We start from the raw sequence: 23135 nt of genomic DNA, 5'->3' as shown, positions 1-23135 counted from the left end.
CTAATAAAGATTTCCCACGTCTCGCCAAGTCTACTTTCAACTCGTTGTTTCTAAAATTACTCAATAAAGATTCAGCAACAGAAATGCAAATTTAATTTTAAAAAAGAGTCCCCACTCCTGCATTCTTTAGTAAACAGTTCAGTAAATCATTCTACACGTGTTTTATCCAATTCTAGTTTCAGGTATAAAATAATGGGCTTATATTCGATTTTCAGCATTGTCTTTTAAACTCATTTCGGATACGATATAGTGTATTCGCACTTTCACTGCTCAGACTTCCCACCGGCAATCATGAAACAGGTCGCGTGGCCGTATTGAAAAAACAAGGAACAACTATCAAAGTGTCATTTATGAATAGAAATAACTCGACATTTTAGTGTAAAAAAGCCCGATTTCCAATGATGATTCAATGTTAATTGGAATGGTGTAAGAAATCTTTCTAAAATATCCAAATATAAAATTTCATGAGAATTTGTGACCCTCAGTTAATCTATAGTATACTGGTGTGCAAAATTTAAGGACCAGTCTGGTTTTCACCTGTAGCTTCTCATAGGAGTGGCCTGGATATGGGAAAAGCATACCAAAGGAGCATACTCGTGAGGTACAGAAATGATGAAGGAAACAACACCGACATAACAACGGAAACAAAACAGTACACAGGGACTTTATTCAAAAATGGCAACATAGTACTGGCTGCCATGATACAGATGCATCACTGCCAAAGATGGGACAAAGGGAAGAGGTGGTCCTCAGTAGGAGATATGGCCACCCCTAATGTCGATGCAGTCTTTGCACCGCCTGTCCATACTTAGAACAATGTTTTTGATAAGTTCTTGCGATAACATCGATACCCTCTGTCAGCGCCATCTTCAGCTGGTGAACATTTTCTGGTGGGCGAGGACGTGCCACTAGGCGTCTCCCCAGAGCGTCCCATACGTGTTCGATAGGATTTAGATCGATGGAACGGGCAGGCCAATCCATACGAACAGTGTTCTCACTTTCCAAAAGCATATCAACAGCTACAGTGCGATGGCGTGTGGCGTTATCATCCATAAACACGAACTGCAATGGCACCTCGGAACAGACGCACATGGGGAAGGATTACCTCAGTATAGTAGTGTGCACCGGTTACAGTACCGCCTTCCAGTATCTGGAGTTGTGTACGTCCATCCAAGATAACGCCTCCCCAGACAAGAACACCTCGACAGCCATATCGACCCCTTTCAGTGATGTTTGCGGGGTGTTGTGCGAACCTCTCGCCAGATTAGCTGACGCCCAGAATTGCTGCTAGGACTGAATCTACTCTCATCAGTAAAGAGTACCTTAAGTATAGATTTTGTGTTTGTAATCTTTAGAAATAGCGTTGGTCCTTAAGTTTTGCACACCAGTGTAGTTGAGGAGTGTCACGCAAACATTTTTAGTCCCTAATCCCCTTTCATTCCTAGCTTTACCCACGCATCCCAATATTCTCAATAAAAAATCATTCTAAAAACACAAAATATTTCTAACTCACCTTTAAAATTTTCCCTTCCTGTTTCAAAGTATGCATATATGCCACACGAAAAGTTGCAAACAACCGTAATCAAGGGCAAACGAAATAGTAGGTCTTGTTATGAATTAGCAGTTCGAAGTTTTGGTTTAATAGTAAAAAATAAAAAATAAATTAATATATAAATTAAATTTAGTTTATACTCTGGGATGACTACACGGTTATAGGAATTTCACAAGATGGAGACAATACGAGAAACAGCACATATTTAGCAGTCACGAGCTTGAACCCATCCTGATGAGAATCGTCAGGAGTTGAAAGATGGGGTTTTAATTAACAATTCTTGCATTTACAATCTTATGCAGATCACTGAAAAATTAACTTTCATTTATCAATGTTAATGCTAAAATTTGAGCTAAGGAAAAAGGGTAATAAATGGTAAGGTAGAAACAATCGTGAAGAAAATGAAATAACGGACCGTATTTAAGTTACACAGTTTCAGAATAATTATTTGTGGATATGCTCTCTCTCTCTCATACAAAAACACACATACACCTGCAGTTTTTGGTTTCCAGGTTATTTTCACGTTCTTGTTTATAAAAATAAACTCATATTTGAAAGATTTTGATATAATGAAGCTCTACGTTAGCAGAAAGCGATATTTTTTCAATAAAATATTTAAAAAATGCATTCTTTATGAAACCGTCTTAAGGATGTTTGAATAGAGGTTTTCATAAAGATGATTCTCGTATCGGGCGTTTTATTTTCCTGCAAATTTTTCTTCATACTTGAGGAGAAATTTCCTTTTGTAGTCACTGGGGTTAATATATTGTACGCGCTGGCATTATCTGTTCTTTTAATGGAATGAAATAGAGATAAACTACAGAAGAGGACTAATTTACAAACTAACGGTGCCGCATTATCAAGGTTTGCAACTACCATAATCACAGTAATGTAGCAGACATAGAGACGAGAATAACTAGACTTTTAGGCTAATCGACGCTCATCTATAAAACACGGGACGATTGCAAGTGACATTTATAAATGCAAGCATGGGAGTTATGCTTCTGCAAAACTTGATTAGAGCAAAACTGTGCGTGATGGAACAACATTTTATTCCGTCCATCCTGTCGCCAAGAGACACGCAATCATTAATTCCTGACACATTTGCTGTAAACGACACAACTGATGATTTATGAAATCTGTTTAGCAGAAACTTCATATTTTCACGGAGTTCAGCACTCCGTAATTCCCTAATGAGAATACTCAAAAACAGCTTTCCAGAAATAGCAGTTTTATAAAAAAAGAAATGAGTCACGAATTTAACAGCACGGCACAAAGCATAAGAGCAATAAAGATAAACAAAAGCCTTTAGACTACAATCCAAATAACACAGGACTAAAAGATGAAGGCAGAAATGTCTCTATTAAATCATGAGACATCAGAAAACTGATGTCAATCTTCGCTTTAAAAGGAAAGTCTGTTGGTACATTCATCTATCGATCCCAGCAATTAGCCGGTTAAAAATGAATTCTGTCCATTTTTAATAGTCATATAACCCACATTATTGCCTATTAAGATTCTTTTAATAGAACTATTACTTATAATGAAGGAAAGTCAAATAACAGACTCAAGACGATTTCATTTAACAAACCCAACAAAGCAACTCGTCATGAAGATAAAGCTGCTCGTGTTTCAATCCATTTAATTTCACGGCGTAAAAACCACTTATCACTGTTTCTCTCAATTTTTGCAAAAAAAAAAAAAAAAAAAGTTCCCATAGCACCGATTTCAGAAATTCACCATACCAGAATGAACAACCCAGCACACAACACCCGAAAGGCTGCTGACTCTGGACCCAGGGTCATATGTAGTGGTTTAACAATTCTTTTGATTTAATGCAGAGGTTCCAAAACTTTTATACCTTGCGTTTCCCCACCCTTACAGTATTTCATAAATTTCACGTCCCCTTCCAAAAAAAAAAAAAAAAAGTACGTATAAACAGGTCTAACATAATATTCAGTTATGAGCATACATACTTTTATAAATTAATATACACTTCAATACGTTTAACTAAACTACGTCGACCAAGCAGAGAAATTAAAAAAAAAAAAAAAAAAAAAAAATTCTGTCCATATTTCATTAAAAGAGAGCTTCATAAAAACATCTCCCTTTCCTCCAGATTCGCTTCGCAGTTTGGGAACCTCTGATGCAGTGTCCTCTTTTTAATTTAGGGGAAAGAGCTAAGCTATGCCTGATTCCAGAATTCTGACTCGGTGGTTCTTCGACATCTCTCGGAGAACTAGAGTGATACGTTGTATTTCGGCATTCTCCTAATTTTTTTAAAAGGGGTTCTGTAATACTGTGCACTAATCCAGCAATTCTTTTTGATAAAATTTTCATCCGAAATATGAGCAAGTTTCAAAACGATAAACATATTTTACAATGATTTTTAGCTGAAAATTAATTTAGAATTCACTCAAAGCACTCACTATCAAAGTGATTCCATAACAATTTTTTAAAAAATATATTTTTCTCTTTTTAAAATATTCGAAAACGTTGTTCAAAATAAAAAATAAATTTCGAACTCGTATATCAGTCAGTAAGATAATTTAAAAAAAAAAAATGATTCAAACATCTTAAACATTGAACTATTAAACAGATATTTCCAATGGAAAAGTGCAATGTGAGCACAATGCAAGAAATAAATGACCAATAGATGGAGCCACTATAATCAGTGCTAGACGGAGAAGTACTAAATGTGAAAGTGTTAATTGTAGAACACCCAGCATACACAGTCTCTCTCTCTACTTGAAGCTTTTAGGAGAAGTGTGTGGTAAATCCACAATTAGCAGCCACCAGATTAAGTGAGGGAGAACACATCTGAGCTGCCACGAATTGTCATTTTCTAAATGTGGACATTTGCTGGAACACTAACGAAAAGAAAAAGAAAATGCAATTAACCATTGTTTCTATTCCTGTTTTAATAATTAGTGACTACTCAAAATGACTGATTCTTAGAGTGACAGCTAACACATCACTAGTCACTTCTACCGAGCTGTTAAGCCACACATTCGATATTTATAATCGCAGGAGGTCGAGAACGGTGTGTTAATTAGTACTAATTAAGCTGTATTAATTACTGTTTAATTAGCGACAGTGAGGTATTCTTTCACAACTTTTCTTCGTTTGATTACTACCACGTTTTTCCCTAAACAAGGGTTGCTACTAATACTTAGATTTTAGGATACTACAATAGTTGTAATTCCCAGTAGCGTATTTAGGTTTCCATGGGATAGGTACAGCCCTAGTGGGTAGCACAGTTGGTATAATCACTGTCCTCACCACACCGGTTGGAAAAGACCTGAGTTCGAATCCTGTCAGTGACGCGAGGAATTTTTATGGGCTTTTTCAAAGCGTGACTGAATTAGTCGTTCTCAGCGAGGATAGCATGGAAATTTTTCTCACGGAAACTCGGGTTTTTCGTACAGAAACAGCAAATCGACCTCAGAATACACGCAATTTACAGACATATTACATATGGAGTAATATGGTCCAAGTGGTTGATGTGCCTAAAACCCAACAACAACCAGCTTAGGTGCAAAAGTTGAGCTTGGATACTCGTGAGTCCAGTAAACCCATTTTTATCTTTTGAATCAGAAGTCTGAACGGTATCTTGTTGGATACAGTAATACCCGAACATGGATAGCGTTGCCAGGTGTCCGGTAAACAAATTGAAAAAATAACCCGGGCAAGTAAATGTTTGTTTTTTAACTTCTTTTTTTAATATGCCTCTCAATTTTTTGAAAGTAAAAGAGAATAAAATTTTAAATTTATGTTGACTATTTTTTTTTTTTTTTTACGAATAAAGTTCAAATTTAGTTTCATTATATTTTAGATTATATTTCTTTCAAGCATTTCTTTTTAAACTAGTGAGTAGTTAACCTTTTACAGATGATATTACACCGCAAAAAGATTAATCTACTATGCAGCCATTGGCTCATCTTTTAAATGAATGGCAGAATAACCTTTTTTGATGTAATTTGTTTGAAAGTGGCGCAATCTCGTGAAGGTGAAGTTTGTTCTAATGTTAACATTATTAGCATTACATTAACTCTGCTGGCGGAAAAAACACGATAGGCCAGAATATTCCTCCTAACTCCATATAATTATTTTATTTTATTATCTATTTATTTTGTTTATAATATAATTAATATTAAAATTAATAATTATAATAAAAACTATAATTCCATTTATTTAATAATAATACGGTAATTATTACCGCTTAAATTTCTCCCTGGATTTGAAGGGGGAACAAATGGTCACCACCATTTATCCTCTTCCAATGATATTTTTTTTTTTGCTCCGAACTTTCCTTGTGCTTGTGACCGGTATTTTTATGGAACCCATCCAGTTGACCTATCTACTTCGATGTAACTGACGCGAAACCGGAAGCTATGGACTGATAGCTGTCCTGTTTTGCCGAGGGGGGGGGGGTCACCAGACAACATTCAACAGATAGATTAAAAATTGGGTAAAACCAGTGATGTAACAATCACGAGGCCCAATGCAAGCAAGAAGGAAGAATTTTATTTGGAGGCAGATGGAAAGGCATATCATAAATGTTTGCGGAAAGGCTCCATAAATATTATTTTACTTAAAATAATATCCTTACAATATTTATTTCTCAGGTTTCATATTCCTATCTCACAATACCAAGTCAGATTAGAGCACAACAAACCGTGTGCAATGTCAGTTCTGGAATGTAATTTTTTCATATATTCGAAACTGAGGTTGTTAACTAGATGATTTTTATCGAATATGTATCCACTTCAACTGAGGTTTTTAAAATGTATGCCGAGATTCGTATGAGGTCACCTAATTTTCAGATACTAGATTATTAGCTGTAAGTTACTGAATGGAGAATGACTTGTTCTTCAAATTCCCGACTTACCCGTCACATACTAGTATATTACCCTCCCAAACGTATCTAGTGTGATACCCACTCCGTCGATTTCACACTGACGTCACTGCCATCCACTTCAAAGCATTTCGGTGCCCCTTCGACCGGTATGGCACTCCATCCTCCTGAGTAGACTTTCTACCAACGAACAGCAGACTGAAGCGAGTATAGTCCTCCATTCTTCCTTTAGAACAGTAACCACCATGAACTACCGATGTAAAACATGTTGGTCTGGTCCTCAACAGATGTTCCAGTTTATTATCCCCCTAGGTGTTCCACAGGGTTCATATCAGGATTCTGCGTTAGCCATTCCAAATTTTGTATATTCATGTCCATGAATCATTCTCGAACAGCCGGAGGTACTGTTCGAGTATGGTTCACGAACAGTACCGGAGGCATGGCATGGGCCATTATCTTGTCGAAAAAAACATGGTTCCGTACCAAAGAACTTGGAATTGTCCAAAATATCGGTGTTCATGGTTTTCTGCACAACTACCAAAAATCCTGAGCCATACCATGAAAAACAGCTGCACACTATAACCCCCCATATCTTTCAAATTTCACTGTTGACTCAATGCACTCTGGCAGTAAACGATCTCCAGGCATTCTCGACATTCGGACCTTCCATATGATCGAAATAGAGTGCAGCAAGAAGAGGTAATTGGTCCATAAAGCAGCATGTTTACAGATCTCGCCCCTACTGGTGCATTAAACTCCTAGCTGATGTTTTTCATAGCTATTACACCAGTGATGGTAGTATAGCATGGGGCATTATTCCCTTCAGAGTACCCCTATGGTCATGTGAGATGAGTTTCCTGTGTAAGGCTTTTTTTTTTTTTCGCCTTTGTAGCATTTAAATGAATATGAACGTTAAGATTTTCATCCCGGGTTGTAGTAATTAGTAAACGTTCATTCATGGCTTAATCCCGAACTCAACGATCTCATTTTTGCTTTTCTTTATTTATTCCTTCCTGTTTAATTCTTCGGAACCTTTCTTAGTGAATTTTTCCTGAAAATTGCTACCAACCCAGAGAAATTCAAGTTCTATGTTAAAAATTCGTTTAACAAATAGATATTTATTTAAAGTATACCCAGTATAAAATAAAATAAAATAAAATATTTCAGAAGCTTTCGGAACTCGTGTCCCTTCGTCAACTGACAAATTTGAATACATTACAAGCAGAGTGTGGCACGTTACTCATTCGTCATTGTTGTAGCACGGACGTGTGCTGCCTTGCGCCAGTGATCATCCATCAATAAAACGGTTGTCTCCAGGATTGGATGTATACGCATGCCTTTCTGGCGATTTAATGCCTTAGGGTTGTTCATTATGTTTAGTGACTCTAGCCATAGGCGGTGGCGAAAGTGTCGCGCGTGGTCCACTATCTCAAAGTCGCGCTTGGGGTCAAGATCGTGGTTGGTAGCCCAAAAATGTTCTGCAAGCGCGGACTGGTCAGTTTCGGCAAGCCGGATTGCTCTGTCGTGTTCCGTGAGGCGATCCTGGAGACGTCTCGATGTCTCACCTACGTAGCAACTGTTACAGGCCCTACAGGTGATACGGTACACTACATTGCTGCGTAAGACAGGTGTGACAGGGGTCTTCACACTGGAGACAAGTGAACGTAGGTTCCTACCTGGTAATTGTACACATTTGATGTTGTAACTTCTCAGGATCTTCGAGATACGTCCTGACACTCCTGGATAGTACGGAATGTAGGCGGATGATATGCCGACTTGCTTCAGAGGTCTTGGGTTGGAAGTAAGTTCTTGTGCCTGTAACAAGCATCTGTTTAGTACATGGGATGGATAACCGCATCTGGTTAGGTCCGCCTTCACACGGGAGATCTCGTTACGTCTAATTGTGTCGGTGCTGGAATGGCTCCAGGCCCTGGAGAACAGGGTGCGGGCAGTGCTATTGAGATGGCTTGGAGCGTGGCCGGACCCGTAGTTGGTGAATTGACCACACCACATGGGTTTGCGGTATACTGAGGTCTCTAGATGTGGGCCTACGCGATGCACTAGCACGTCCAGAAACGGGAGCGAACCGTCCACCTCTGATTCTACGGTAAACTTGATGAAATTGGATAGAGAGTTGAGGTATTCTAGTAGTACGGTTTCAGAACCACGTGGTATTATGGTAAAAATATCGTCGACGTATCTACACCACGTTGTAATAGGTGTAGGTGGGTTCTGGTGTATCTGCTTCTCCAGATCTTCCATGGCGATGTTAGCTACTACGGAACTGACAGGGGCACCCATAGCAGTGCCATGTACTTGTTTGTAGAGTGAGTCTTCAAAGGTGAAGATGCTGCTAGAGAGGCATAGGTTGAGGGCGGTACAGATGTCATCAGTGGATAGTGACGTCCTGGATTGGAGGCTTAAGTCGCTCTCAAGGAGCCTTCTGGCGCAGTGCACGGCCTGTTGGACGGGAATCGAGGCGAATAAAGAAACCACGTCAAATGATGCCATGACAGAGTTATCAGGGATTGAAATGTCCTTAATGGTGTTAATGAATTCACTGCTGTTTTTAACGGTGTGAGATGTATTACCTATAAGAGGCTCGCGATGTGTTTGGACAGTTCATACGTTGGGGCACTGCAGCAAGACACTATAGGTCTGAGAGGAATACCCGGTTTATGGATCTTTGGTAATCCGTAGAATTGCGGTAGTTGGCAGCCAGTAGCACACAGAAGATGGTGAGTCGCGGTCGGGATCTTCTTATCTTTAAGCCATGCGTGGACAAGTTTATTAACATTTGCTTCCAGACGTTTCAAGACTTTAACGGGAGGATCAGGTAGAGGTTCATATACGTTAGGATCGAGTAATAGGGCCAAGGCTTTCTCTCGGTAGGCTGATCGGTCCAGCACAACAGTCCGGCGCCCTTTATCCGCAGGAAGTACAACGATGGAGTTGTCTTTTCTTATAGATGACAGGGCGGCACGTTGGCGGTGGTTGAGGTTTGAGCACGTTTTTCGAGTGTTGCGGAGGACTGCGGCAGTCTTGAATCGGATCTCGTTGGCAGTTTCCTCGGGAAGGTTGGTAATACTGGCTTCTATACCCATAGCGAGCTGTGTGATGGGAGGTTTCGATGGTATAACGGCGAATTTCATACCGTTTGATAAAACACTCAGCTGCTCGTTGGACAGTTGTTTGTTACTTAGATTCAAGACGAAAGAAGTCGTGTCGTCTGAACGAGTGTTCGTCTTTAAGGAGTTAGTTTCTATGCTCAAGTTTATGAACTTGCGCTGTTGGCGTAAACGGTAGGTACACTCGTTCAGACGACACGACTTCTTTCGTCTTGAATCTAAGTAACAAACAACTGTCCAACGAGCAGCTGAGTGTTTTATCAAACGGTATGAAATTCGCCGTTATACCATCGAAACCTCCCATCACACAGCTCGCTATGGGTATAGAAGCCAGTATTACCAACCTTCCCGAGGAAACTGCCAACGAGATCCGATTCAAGACTGCCGCAGTCCTCCGCAACACTCGAAAAACGTGCTCAAACCTCAACCACCGCCAACGTGCCGCCCTGTCATCTATAAGAAAAGACAACTCCATCGTTGTACTTCCTGCGGATAAAGGGCGCCGGACTGTTGTGCTGGACCGATCAGCCTACCGAGAGAAAGCCTTGGCCCTATTACTCGATCCTAACGTATATGAACCTCTACTTGATCCTCCCGTTAAAGTCTTGAAACGTCTGGAAGCAAATGTTAATAAACTTGTCCACGCATGGCTTAAAGATAAGAAGATCCCGACCGCGACTCACCATCTTCTGCGTGCTACTGGCTGCCAACTACCGCAATTCTACGGATTACCAAAGATCCATAAACCGGGTATTCCTCTCAGACCTATAGTGTCTTGCTGCAGTGCCCCAACGTATGAACTGTCCAAACACATCGCGAGCCTCCTCTCGCCTCTTATAGGTAATACATCTCACACCGTTAAAAACAGCAGTGAATTCATTAACACCATTAAGGACATTTCAATCCCTGATAACTCTGTCATGGCATCATTTGACGTGGTTTCTTTATTCACCTCGATTCCCGTCCAACAGGCCGTGCACTGCGCCAGAAGGCTCCTTGAGAGCGACTTAAGCCTCCAATCCAGGACGTCACTATCCACTGATGACATCTGTACCGCCCTCAACCTATGCCTCTCTAGCAGCATCTTCACCTTTGAAGACTCACTCTACAAACAAGTACATGGCACTGCTATGGGTGCCCCTGTCAGTTCCGTAGTAGCTAACATCGCCATGGAAGATCTGGAGAAGCAGATACACCAGAACCCACCTACACCTATTACAAAGTGGTGTAGATACGTCGACGATATTTTTACCATAATACCACGTGGTTCTGAAACCGTACTACTAGAATACCTCAACTCTCTATCCAATTTCATCAAGTTTACCGTAGAATCAGAGGTGGACGGTTCGCTCCCGTTTCTGGACGTGCTAGTGCATCGCGTAGGCCCACATCTAGAGACCTCAGTATACCGCAAAGCCATGTGGTGCGGTCAATTCACCAACTACGGGTCCGGCCACGCTCCAAGCCATCTCAATAGCACTGCCCGCACCCTGTTCTCCAGGGCCTGGAGCCATTCCAGCACCGACACAATTAGACGTAACGAGATCTCCCGTGTGAAGGCGGACCTAACCAGATGCGGTTATCCATCCCATGTACTAAACAGATGCTTGTTACAGGCACAAGAACTTACTTCCAACCCAAGACCTCCGAAGCAAGTCGGCATATCATCCGCCTACATTCCGTACTATCCAGGAGTGTCAGGACGTATCTCGAAGATCCTGAGAAGTTACAACATCAAATGTGTACAATTACCAGGTAGGAACCTACGTTCACTTGTCTCCAGTGTGAAGACCCCTGTCACACCTGTCTTACGCAGCAATGTAGTGTACCGTATCACCTGTAGGGCCTGTAACAGTTGCTACGTAGGTGAGACATCGAGACGTCTCCAGGATCGCCTCACGGAACACGACAGAGCAATCCGGCTTGCCGAAACTGACCAGTCCGCGCTTGCAGAACATTTTTGGGCTACCAACCACGATCTTGACCCCAAGCGCGACTTTGAGATAGTGGACCACGCGCGACACTTTCGCCACCGCCTATGGCTAGAGTCACTAAACATAATGAACAACCCTAAGGCATTAAATCGCCAGAAAGGCATGCGTATACATCCAATCCTGGAGACAACCGTTTTATTGATGGATGATCACTGGCGCAAGGCAGCACACGTCCGTGCTACAACAATGACGAATGAGTAACGTGCCACACTCTGCTTGTAATGTATTCAAATTTGTCAGTTGACGAAGGGACACGAGTTCCGAAAGCTTCTGAAATATTTTATTTTATTTTATACTGGGTATACTTTAAATAAATATCTATTTGTTAAACTATGGACCCCAGTACTCCAGGCCCATTTGTCATTAAAAATTCGTCTTTTTGAAAAACTAAACCACCATCCAATGATACCAGGGTGCTACAAGTTTCAACAATATCTTGTGCTTAGGAACATTAAAAATTAACGCTTCACTCACTCCCCCCCCACCGAAAAAAGTGGATTATCTTGTCTTTGTCTGAGAGAGACTATTCCATGCGTCTTCTCTGTTGCATAGATTTAAGTTTCAGTGAGGGACCTTATCTGGAAAGTAGTGGCCAAGTGAAAGCGTACAGATGCAGGATTGTACCGGTGGGTGATCGGGATCAGTGTGAAGTTACCAATAATGTTGGAGTGACTCTTCAAGACATTTAAAATTTTTTTTTTTTAATTTGTTGGTGCGTGCGGCCCCAACCAAACTATGGCAACTCCGCGTGTTTTGTGTGTAGTTACCGTATTGATAAAGGGCAATCAGTGTAATGATATAAGTGTATCGTAGTGTAATGTCAGGTTATGCTGTGACTGGCCGCTTCGCCCAGCCTGCCAGAGCAAGCTGCAACAGGCTAGTTTCCATCTCATTGCTGGCAAGTGGAGCCGGGCCAGGGATCTACTATCTAGTACCCGCAATGCTTACTCTCCAACCATGCACAGACCTCTAAACACTATAGACGTGTAGAGAAATGTTGAAGAGTATAAAAAACAAAGAGAGAAACTCGCAGGCTAGCTGTGCGTTTCTCTTTGACAGGAATGAAAAAAAGAAAATGTAGTGAAGAAGAAACAGAAAAGAACATGAGAAGTGGACGTGATAGTCCAACAGCACTCTATTCTATTGTTTTCAATTGTAGAAGAGCAAGACTTGCGGAACTCAGGGCAGAACAGAATAACGAGCCACCCCAGCGATCCCCTACTGGGATAGGATAATGCAATTTACCCTGGGTGCAGGATACTCACAGGACCACCTGCCCCTGTAATTTTCAACTCCCTTCTCCATCCTCTTCCTTATAGTGGACTGCCTTCCCTCTTTGGTCCACTCCAACTACTGTTCCCCACTTTTGACCTCTTCTTCTTCTCTTACTCCCCCCCCCCATATGCTCTCTTATCTTTTTATTTTATTTATTTTTATTTATTTATTATTATTTTTTTTATTTTTATTATTATTATTTTTTTTTTTTTATTTACAGCCTCAACTTTTTATTTTTATTTTTACTCTTAATTTTTTTTTATTATTTTTTATTCTATTTTTTTATTTTTTTTTTATTTTATTATAACTTTTTTTTTCTTTTTTTTTTTTTTTTTTTTTATGGCTTCTGTCAGGTAGCTTAGGCAACCCTGGCAGAGGCAGCCAGAGTATAATGGGCAGCCTGGCTCACCTCCCAGTGGTTGTGGCGGGCAACGTGGAGTCCCAGTAGGGGCCCCGCGGCCAAGCAGCCAGACACAACAACAGAACAAAGCACAATACTACATTACCAGACATTACACTTTTTTTTTCTGGCTGTGCAGTAGTTCTGCATTTCATCACAGAGTACACATGGTGCAGATGTGGGAAACCACCGGTGGCGCCTGAACCTAAATACTATGCCACTATGCCACTAGCACTCTATTCTTCATATGCAAGCCTAGAATTGTCCTGCTTAGCTAGAAAGCACCTACTAGCATCCTACCACTCACAGCTGATCAGCATTCTTTGAGGATCTTGAAAACAGACCGAGAATATGAATGACTTTTCTTTTTATTTTTTTTCTTTTCTTTTTACCTATAATATGAAGATATAGTTCTACCTTGCTCAATATACATCTTTTTTATATATATAATTTTGAAATACTCGCGAAAGCTGACTCTATCCCTAACTGAAGCGCCTCCGCAGTTCCAATCTTATTAGTGACGCAAAGAATTTAGTGAGGCCTGTTTCTAGAGGAACCGACTTAGTCTCATTGGTGAGGAGTGTTCTCCTTAGAAAAAGCCGCAATTTACAGACATGACACAAACGGCTTCAGTTGTCTCTTTTAGTGATGAACAGTAATCTAAAAGAACCCGATTTGACTAATGCTAACAACTCAATTAAGTAAATTCCATCGAAGTTTTCAATTTGTTAGAGTATTAATATTAGTAGTGGCAAAATGATGCAAAAAAGCAAGCTCGTACAACATTGGCGAAAAAAAAAAAACTTCCTGTTTCACCTATCCATCCCCTCCAACAGTTTGTCAAGTTTGAATTTATTCAGGCTATCCACTTCCACAACGTCAGAAGAAAGTTTGTTCCAGCAATCGACCTCCCGTTGGCTAAAGGCAGACTTAGGTACATCTATTCTGCAACCATCCTTCCTAAATTTGAATTTATGCCTCCTCATGTGCGTAGTCTGAACAAGAGGATGAATCCCATCAGCACTGAGGTGCCTAGTCTCCAGACGCTGCAATTTGCAGAACTGAAGCTTTTCTTGGTAAAAGCACCCCTTTGTTCCCTTCACTAATCTCGTTGCCTTTCTCTGTACTCGTTCCTGTAGCTCAACATTCTTTCTAAAATGAAGCCTCCATACCTGTATGGGGTACTCAAGATGTGGCCTGACCACTGCACCTTCAAGGCGCATTTTAGCCACAGTAGCTCTTGCGCCAAGAACTCATCAATCAATCAATCAACCTGACCACTGCTTTATACAATGGAATAATCACCTCTTTATCCCTGCTAGCAAAATTCCTGTATATCATAGATAAAACCCCATGTACTGTCAGAGAATTTCATATCCGACTGCACAATTACCCCCAGATCTTTTTCAATTGCTGCTATCCTTAGTGTAGTACCACACTACCGCTACCCTTAGTGTAGTACCACACAGTAATGTGTGGTACTACACTAAGGATAGTGGAAATTGAAAAAGACCTGGGGATAATTGTGCAGTCAGATATGAAATTCTCTGACAGTACATGGGTTTTTTTCTATGATATACAGGAATTGTTGGTACGTTAACCTGGGATTACTGCTAATCATATGCAGCATTTTGCAATTGTTGATGTTAAACCTCAACAGCCATTTCTCAGCCGAATTGCTTAAGTGTCACATGTTAATTGAATAATGCAGTTAAAACAGTTTGCTTTCTTTTATAGAAAAAAGGAAAAAAAATAATAAAGAAATAAAAAAATAAAAAAAGGTACGTTATTTATTCGAACCAACCAACTGGTACCATCCATATGAGATTTCAGGTGATTGGTTCGGATAATTTGCGTGGATATCGTGCATATATCGCACATCAGTTTATTTTACACCAGTTGAAATAGTTTAACAATTAAGCAAAATTAATTTATCTTAAAAAGACTAGACTTGCTTCTATTTAACAATATCAGTCAGCAAAACCAAACGTTCAGTGTGTTTATTCTCTTTTTAAGACCAGTGACATAACTGTTTTGAAATATATAGCACACTGAACCTGGCTTAAAATAAAGCATTTAGGATTGTGAATAATAATAGATACATTCACTTATATTCTTGTTCAGTTATTTTTAAAGTTTTTAAAAATAGGGTACTATATTTCAAGCGAGGCTTCACTGACTTGTAGTCTGCTATTTATACCTTTGGCTGAGTGAACTGTATTAACTTGCGTCATCCGTTGTTCCAAAATGTCTAAGAAAAGAAAACTACGTCTAACGCTTTCCAACGAATGATAAAATGATATTACTGAAAAAGTAGAGTAAAGTGTTAATACTACCAGTTTACAACAAGAAAACAGAGTAGGGAAATCAGGAATTTCGAATATTAAATAAATGAGCGAGCAACTCGATTATCCGATCAGGAAAACTCCCAATTAATTCGGATAATCGGCGTCTTAATGCAGCAATAAAAATAACAAATCACGCTGTTCAGAGAAATAATTGCAAACAAGGACACGACAATAAGATATAAGACTATCCGTAACTAAATAGCTACAGAGAAAAAAAAAAAAAATAAATTGGAATGTTTCTGCAACAGTAAGCTTAATAAGAATTACGTGGACTTCACACTAATCAAATCGAAACAACGATAATTTTCGAAAGAAAGAGAGTTATCGTTTGACTATACACAGAGGAGATACTAACTACACTTGGTATTTAAAGTTGCACTATGTGTACAGAATATTCCCATTTAATCCCACTGTAATCCGGCACAAGAATAACGCTGACGCATATAATACCGCAAATATTATGCCTGCTTTTGCTAATACGCTGTGGAGAGTGACTACAGCAGTCATCTGATTGCAATTTCGCTCATTACACAACATGCAGGCAAGGTCCACGCTTATCCATTAGACGGGATTCTCCAAAACTTCGCGACAGCTTAATTGTGATAATGTTGGTACAAATTAAAATTACACGAAGCTCATTTTCTACTTAAGCCCTCCTCTAGTCCAGAAACGCGTGTTTGATGTAGCCATTAGCGAGAAATTTAACAAGTTAGCTTCAGAACGAACCATTAGCAATATACGAGCGCTCCAATTGCAGAAAAGTTCAATTAAAACATTAAGACCTTCGCCTCCTTATATTGGATAACGTAAACAGATTTGCCAGATAAAACAAAGAATCCTTTATGAGTTTTCAAAATCCTTTATGAATTTTTTTCGGTAGTGAAAAGGGCTGTTAGTTAATAATTGAATTTTTCTCCTCTATTCAGACGAATAACGTGGAAGATTCTCTTAGAATCATCCACGAAATGGAATGCAATGTCACATTACGTATATCGATTAAATTTACACGAATATTAGGCGTGTAAAGATTTAAGGATGGTAACAAATTAACATAATGGAACTTGTAATAACACAGCAACATACAAATCTGCATGTCAGCGAATGAAGAGGCAATACACGGCCATTGCTACCGCAGAAATAAATAATAACAGCTATGACGCCTGCTTGCCATTTGACGTGTTTCCGAAATATTGATTTTAACATGGAAGTGCAACCTCCTGTTGCATGTGAAATAGTAATTCACTCAATTCTAGGGAACTTACAACGTACAAGTAAACAGTTCTGGTGCGTAAAATGACATCTAATTGTCTGCGTCATTGCATGACAAATCACTAACTCTGAGAATATGTTATGGCATCGGATGTCTACTATTCTAGTCTACTTGTAGAATATAACAGAATATTACAGCCACCTTTTGTAATTCAAAAGGTGGCTGTCTGGTCTCGCTTGCAACCGCTGTGAAATCGATAAAACACGGTTCTCTTGACTTCCGAGTAATGCTAAAGCGTTAGTTTTGGCAGCCAATGTCGCATTCACAAAAATATCTTCGCTTCTGAACGTTTGCAAAATTCGACTTAAAATTTGAATGATTTTATATCTGGTTACCTATCTGCTCACGAAGCATAGAATTACACAATCTCGTTAGTGTCGAAGGCAGAGAACACGAGTCTTCGGTAAGATCCATAATTAGCCGTTCATGTCTTCTGGAGAATGTGATCTTACGGAGGAAAGGAAAGAAATGAAAGGCGTCGGAAGCCAGAACTAATGCATAATGGATCCCGTTCTGCTTAAGCATTGAAAGTAAAATAATAATAAAAGAAAATCGTGTTCATAATGATAACGTTCAAATGAGGCGCCAATGATGTTCTATTCTGCTGCGAATATTCAAAAATATTAATATTATATAATGTAATAATCTTCACTTATTTTTGACTTGTATAAAGAAGCTCGAGAGCATTTAAGATTCCCAAATTGGGTGTCGTGTTTCAAAGAGAATGTTACGAGATAAGGAAAAAAGCTCCATCATACAAACACCAACCTTTTAGGATGCTGTCCACTTAATTACAAGGAGAAAGTTTTGGTACCACTGCTGCATAGCAGGAACGGTTTTCACAGCCTCCCGTCCTTTCCCTCAAGAATACCTACCTAAAATCTCGTTCAATGCCAATGCAAGGAAGCTTAAAAAAAGCAAATGCAGCCCATTAATATTCTCGAAATTTTTCACAAGCTATTTCACAAGACAATAAATATTCTTAGAGGTCACGACAAACGTAATGACCACTGTTGATTTGTGAGGGTGACTGAGAAGTCTTAGAATTGATATAGTAATAGAGGCATGTGATACAAGAAAGCAAGCGTATGAGTTTATGTAGCATCAGCCAAAAAAAAAAAACGTACAACTATTCCCTCTAAATGTTTGTCCAGTTCCTCCTTGAATTTATTTAACCTATCAACTTCCACAACTACAGATAGAAGTTTGTTCCAGCAATTAACTGCCCGCTGGCTAAAGGCGAATTTCCGCACATCTATTCTACAACTGTCTTTCCTCAACTTGAATTTATGTCTCCTTAGGTTCCTAATCTGAGCAAGTGGAAGAATCCCTCAATATTCAGCGTGCTCAACCCATTCAAGGCCGTATACACTTCAATCAGATCACCTCGCAGGTGCCTAGTCTCTAGCCGCTGAAATCTGCAGAATTTAAGCCTTTCTTGATAAAAGGATCCCTTCATTCCCTTCATCAATCTTGTTGCCCGTCTCTGTACACGCTCAAGCAAATCTATATCCTTCCAAAAATGAGGCCTCCACACTGTACGCAGTACTCAAGGCGTGGCCTGACCATTGCTTATACAAAGGGATAATCACCTCCTTTTCCCTGCTAGCAAAATTCGTGTATATCATTGACAAAACCACATGACCTGCTCTAGCAGCCTGTCTGCATTGCTCAGAAAACTTTATATTTGACTGCACAATTACTCTCAGGTCTTTTTCATTTTCTACCACCTTAAGTGTAATACCACACAGTTGGTACGTTCCTCTGGGGTTACTTCTACCCATATGCAGGGGCGCCTCCGTAGCCAGGTGGGAAGGAGCAGCAGTGCGTAGCGCACGCTTCTTGATTAGACCGGGGTTCGAGCCCGTCATCACCAAATACGGAGGATGCGGAAAGGTCAGGGAATGACCACCGCATATCCCCGAGTTATATGGCCTTAGTTGCTAATGCTCCTAAAAACCAAATAACAAAACAAAAAACATACCCATATGCAGTACTTTACATTTATCAATGTTAAACTTCAGTTGCCACTTCTCAGCCCATTTGCCCAACTTATCTAGATCCAGTTGGAGTAGCATACTGTCATTAACAACCCTGCCAACTTTTATATCATCAGCAAATTTCGACACTAAGCCTGATATACCTTCATCAATATCATTGATAAATATACAAAACAACGGTGGGCCCAACACCGAACCCTGTGGAACTCCACTAATAACATTAGTCCACGAAGAGCAGCGCCCATTGATTACCACTTTCTGTCTTCTCCCACTCAACCACCCTCTTATCCATTGTAGCAACTTACCCTTAATACCATTCTGCTCCAATTTGTACAGTAGTCTTCCATGCGCAACAGTGTCAAAAGCTTTCCTGAAATCCAAGTATATGATATAAAAATTATTTTTTACATCCAGTCCGTTCCTTTGTAACGACATCATAGTATCCAATCAAATTTGTCAGACAAGACTTTCCCTTAACAAACCCATGCTGTTACTGAATTATTGCTGCAGTCTTGTCTAGATGATCCTGCAATGCATCTTTAACTAGTGATTCCATTATTTTACCCTGAACAGAAGTTAAACTAACGGGTCTGTAATTACTACTGTTACCCTTCAATTCCCCCTTTGTGAATTGGGGATATTCCGGAGCTCGCAGTAGTGATTCTATTCTTGAATTGAGAACAGCATCATCAAATCTATGTGAGACAAATTGTGTATCGCCAGAGCTTCTAGGCTTTGAACATGAGTGGCTCAGTACATTGTTGCTTGCTGTTGAAATGACCAGCATTTCAACAACATTGTCCAAAGTCCATTTGGACATTGTCCATTTTTGAATCAGTGTACCTTATTCTTATTAATAATACTGTATGTATGATATTGTAAACATACGATGGTGTTGCTAAAGGCTAGCTGGGCCTACCTAGTACAACAAATAAAAGAAGCTCTAAATTAGAACAGAAATTCACTTAATTTTCCTTTCATAAAAATTAACCTTCAGTTTATAATATAAAAATACTTCCTAACTGTAACTATTCAATTAAAGGATCACAGATAATATTATAAAGCACACAACACTGATGCGATTACAATAAAGGGTACATGAATGACTGATATTGAATGCACTGGCCAGTCCATTAACTTCACAATGCAAGACAAATCTGTCATTTATTTAACAATATCACTTTAGTACTTTTTTGTCTATCAGTTATGGAACAGGAAATCAAGAACTACTATAGTACATATTTTAAGCATAAACTGAACTGATATAATCAGTTTGTTTACAAACTGATTCCAATATTCTCCGAGCATGATATTTACCATCAGGCAGCTTTGTACACATTTTTATTGTACCTTATAGATCCCTTTATAGGGAAGTACGAAAATTTTAGTTATATATACTAAAACGCAAGTCTATCACATTCTGTATAATTATTATTATCATTTAAAATTGTAAATATTTCATCAATATGTAGATAAAAATTTTAAATATTTCATTCATATGTTTTCCTAATATAAAATACCAAGGTATTTTATATTTTAGGAATTACAGGACTTTAAAATTTAAAGTTTTATTATTTCCATACAGTTCCTGCCACGATTTCCTCTATTTTCGCACTTTTTTTAACTTCTAAATTTAATTTTTCTACTTGTTATTTTTAAGGATATCTATAAAAATTATCTTTAACGAGAAGTTATCTGACTCACACTACTTATGGGCCATAGCCTTTCTATCGGATATCACGGCACCGAAATTATCTGAAAACCACCTTGGTAAAAGGAAAATTATTTTGTGACATGTTTTCAGATGTAAAATCTTTCCAACTGAAACTCAATCTCTGCTAAACTGAATGAAAACCTGTTCTATTTTTCTTGTTGCAAGAGTATATCACAAAAAAAAAGGAAGCAGCAAAGTTCTTCACAAAAGATTGTGTGGAAGATAAGATTTATTGCAGAAGGAATTTCATGATCGATTTGGGGATTCTAAAGAATACTTCAAAGATATTCACTTATTTCAGAACACATTCACCTTTGAAAGAGAAGCGCTCCACTTCAATCTTGATGTGCGCAATATCACCAAGTTCTTTCAATCTGAAATTTATCAGCTTGAACTAGCTGACATACAGACTAATGGTGAATTGAAAGATGTCTTCTAATACTCGGGCACAATTTAGTAGTAGTGGCAAATGATGCAATAAAGCAAGCTTATATATATAAAGGTAAACTGCAGCATTATCAATTCACTGCAGGATGGAAGCCTCCTCATTCATGTTGAGGGAATGGACCGTAATCTGCTAAGCTGATCTAGTAAGGGTTGGTAAATCGACCATATTTAGCAGTAAGGGACTTGAACTTCGGTCTATTCAAAGAGCATGTGCTACTGCACTCCAGCTACTGACCACTCGGCTACGGAGGCCTCAAGCTCATATAGCATTAGCCAAAAAAATAAAATAAATAAATAAATAAAAATCTACATACTTCATCCATCCACACCCTCCAAGAATTTTGCTAATTCTTCCTTGAATGTATTCAAACCATCCACTTCCACAACAACAGATGGAAGCCTGTTCCAACAATCAAATACCCGCTGGCTGAAGACAAACTTCCGCACATCTATCCTGCAACCATCCTTCCTCAACTTGAATTTATGCCCGCTCATGTGTGTTGTCTCATGTAGGTGCTTAGTCTCCAGACGCTGCAATCTGCAGAACTGTAGCCTAGAAAGGTAAGCGCACCTTTTTGTTTCCTTCAGCAATTTGGCTGCCTTTCTCTGCAACCATTCCAGCAGCTCTACATCCTTCCTAAAGCAAGGCCTTCAGACTTTACAAATAAATAAATAAATTTTCATTTACTCTACATACCGCGGAGGTCAGTATATGATTCTCTGCTTCAACATTTCCTAATATAAAAGGACTTGTAGCAAAACTGTTGAGAAGCATTTACAAATGCACACAAACATTTTTCAAGAATAAATTTTATAAAATCAAAATTTCGCCCAAGAATGTCTAATTGCATAACCTTTTAGGCATATCTATTACCAACCTTACACAGATATCTATTTTCTTGCTGCTAAAATTCAGTCACATCCTCCCATTAAAAGGAAATGGAAAGATTTTAATTCGTTCAAGGATGTAGGGTATTCGGAATATTTTAATTTATAAGCTGTACATATTAATGTAACATCCATGCTATTATATTAATGCTATCTTCGTGTTATTGTGCAATTAGAAACAAAAATCCTGTATTTAAAGGACTTCATGTATTGCATTTAGGTGAATCTTACATTATTCATGTGCTAATTTTGTCGTTTGTAACTGTCATTGGTTATTTTAAATTTTTCTGTAGAATTAATGTATAATAAAAACGAACAAATGGAACCATAATATATTTGCTACTTTCAGTTAACTGTAAAATCTAGATAACCCAGATCAATTACTATCGGTCCAGGGTCTGGTGATATTACTTTCAGGGCCTCTAAAATAGGTTCGTCAGGGCCACATACTATATAAATCAGGCATTAATATGGACCACTTCTACTTCATTTCTCACCGAGGCCAGAGCTTACAAAAAGGTTGTTTATCCCTGATCTAGACCATTACGGAAAGAAGACTTATGGATTACAGAAAAGACTAATGCACCTTTAAAAGCTAAAGATAAAAAAAAATATTCCTTGCATGCAAACAAGAAGGATATTTTAATAAAGATTAATGCACAGCACATGTATGCTAATATTAAAATGGAGATTTTGCTGAATATCAATGAGGGAGAGGGAAGATTAACATCAGTTGAAGAACTGTATTAAGGTCACAAAATCAGCTTACTTTTTCACCGGAATTTTGCCATCTTTATCAGTCATGAGCTGAATCTTAGTGTGAGACTTTTCCAGAAACGTAGCCGCTGAAGCATTCAAAGCCAACAGATTGTATGCCATCTTTAACAAATGATCGGTCCACAGCTAAAAAGAATGAACAAGAAACAACACTGGGTTAATAAAAAGCATTAGCTGTCTCAATGGTTTTGAATTATTAAATAAATTGCATATTTTTAAAGTGAAAAAAAATATTTTTTTTTAAACAAAGAGTAACAAATGAACCTTTAGTAAGTAATGTTCACCTAATATAACTTTTCTCCAATTGCATATGAATCAGAAAGGTTCGAGCAAGGGAAATGGTACAATAAAAAAACAATGTTATCTTTAGCATTATACTTCGTCTACGAAAATTTTCAATCTTATAAAAATTTTATATACTTTCCGGATCTTACGTATCTTGGAACTGATATCCAAGACGGGTAAAATTTGGCAGGTGAGTTGA

General features: G+C 38.8%; 1 protein-coding gene across 1 annotated transcript in view; it reads right to left on the bottom strand.

The window, feature by feature from the left end:
* The window catches only part of LOC150084836 (1-phosphatidylinositol 4,5-bisphosphate phosphodiesterase classes I and II-like), a 932481-nt gene that overhangs the window by 304737 nt on the left and 604609 nt on the right, over positions 1 to 23135 (bottom strand). Inside the window, exon 5 of the mRNA XM_090376366.1 lies at positions 22644 to 22777. Within this exon, the coding sequence (XP_090232492.1) occupies positions 22644 to 22777 (134 nt within the window). The remainder of the gene's footprint in view (positions 1 to 22643; positions 22778 to 23135) is intronic.

This window comes from Mastigoproctus giganteus, chromosome 6 (assembly GCF_048544385.1).
Source record: "Mastigoproctus giganteus isolate SK-2022 chromosome 6, ASM4854438v1, whole genome shotgun sequence".
Classification (NCBI taxonomy): domain Eukaryota; kingdom Metazoa; phylum Arthropoda; class Arachnida; order Uropygi; family Thelyphonidae; genus Mastigoproctus; species Mastigoproctus giganteus.
The sequence above is the reverse complement of the archived record's forward strand: the minus strand, read 5'-3'. Positions and strand labels throughout refer to the sequence as shown.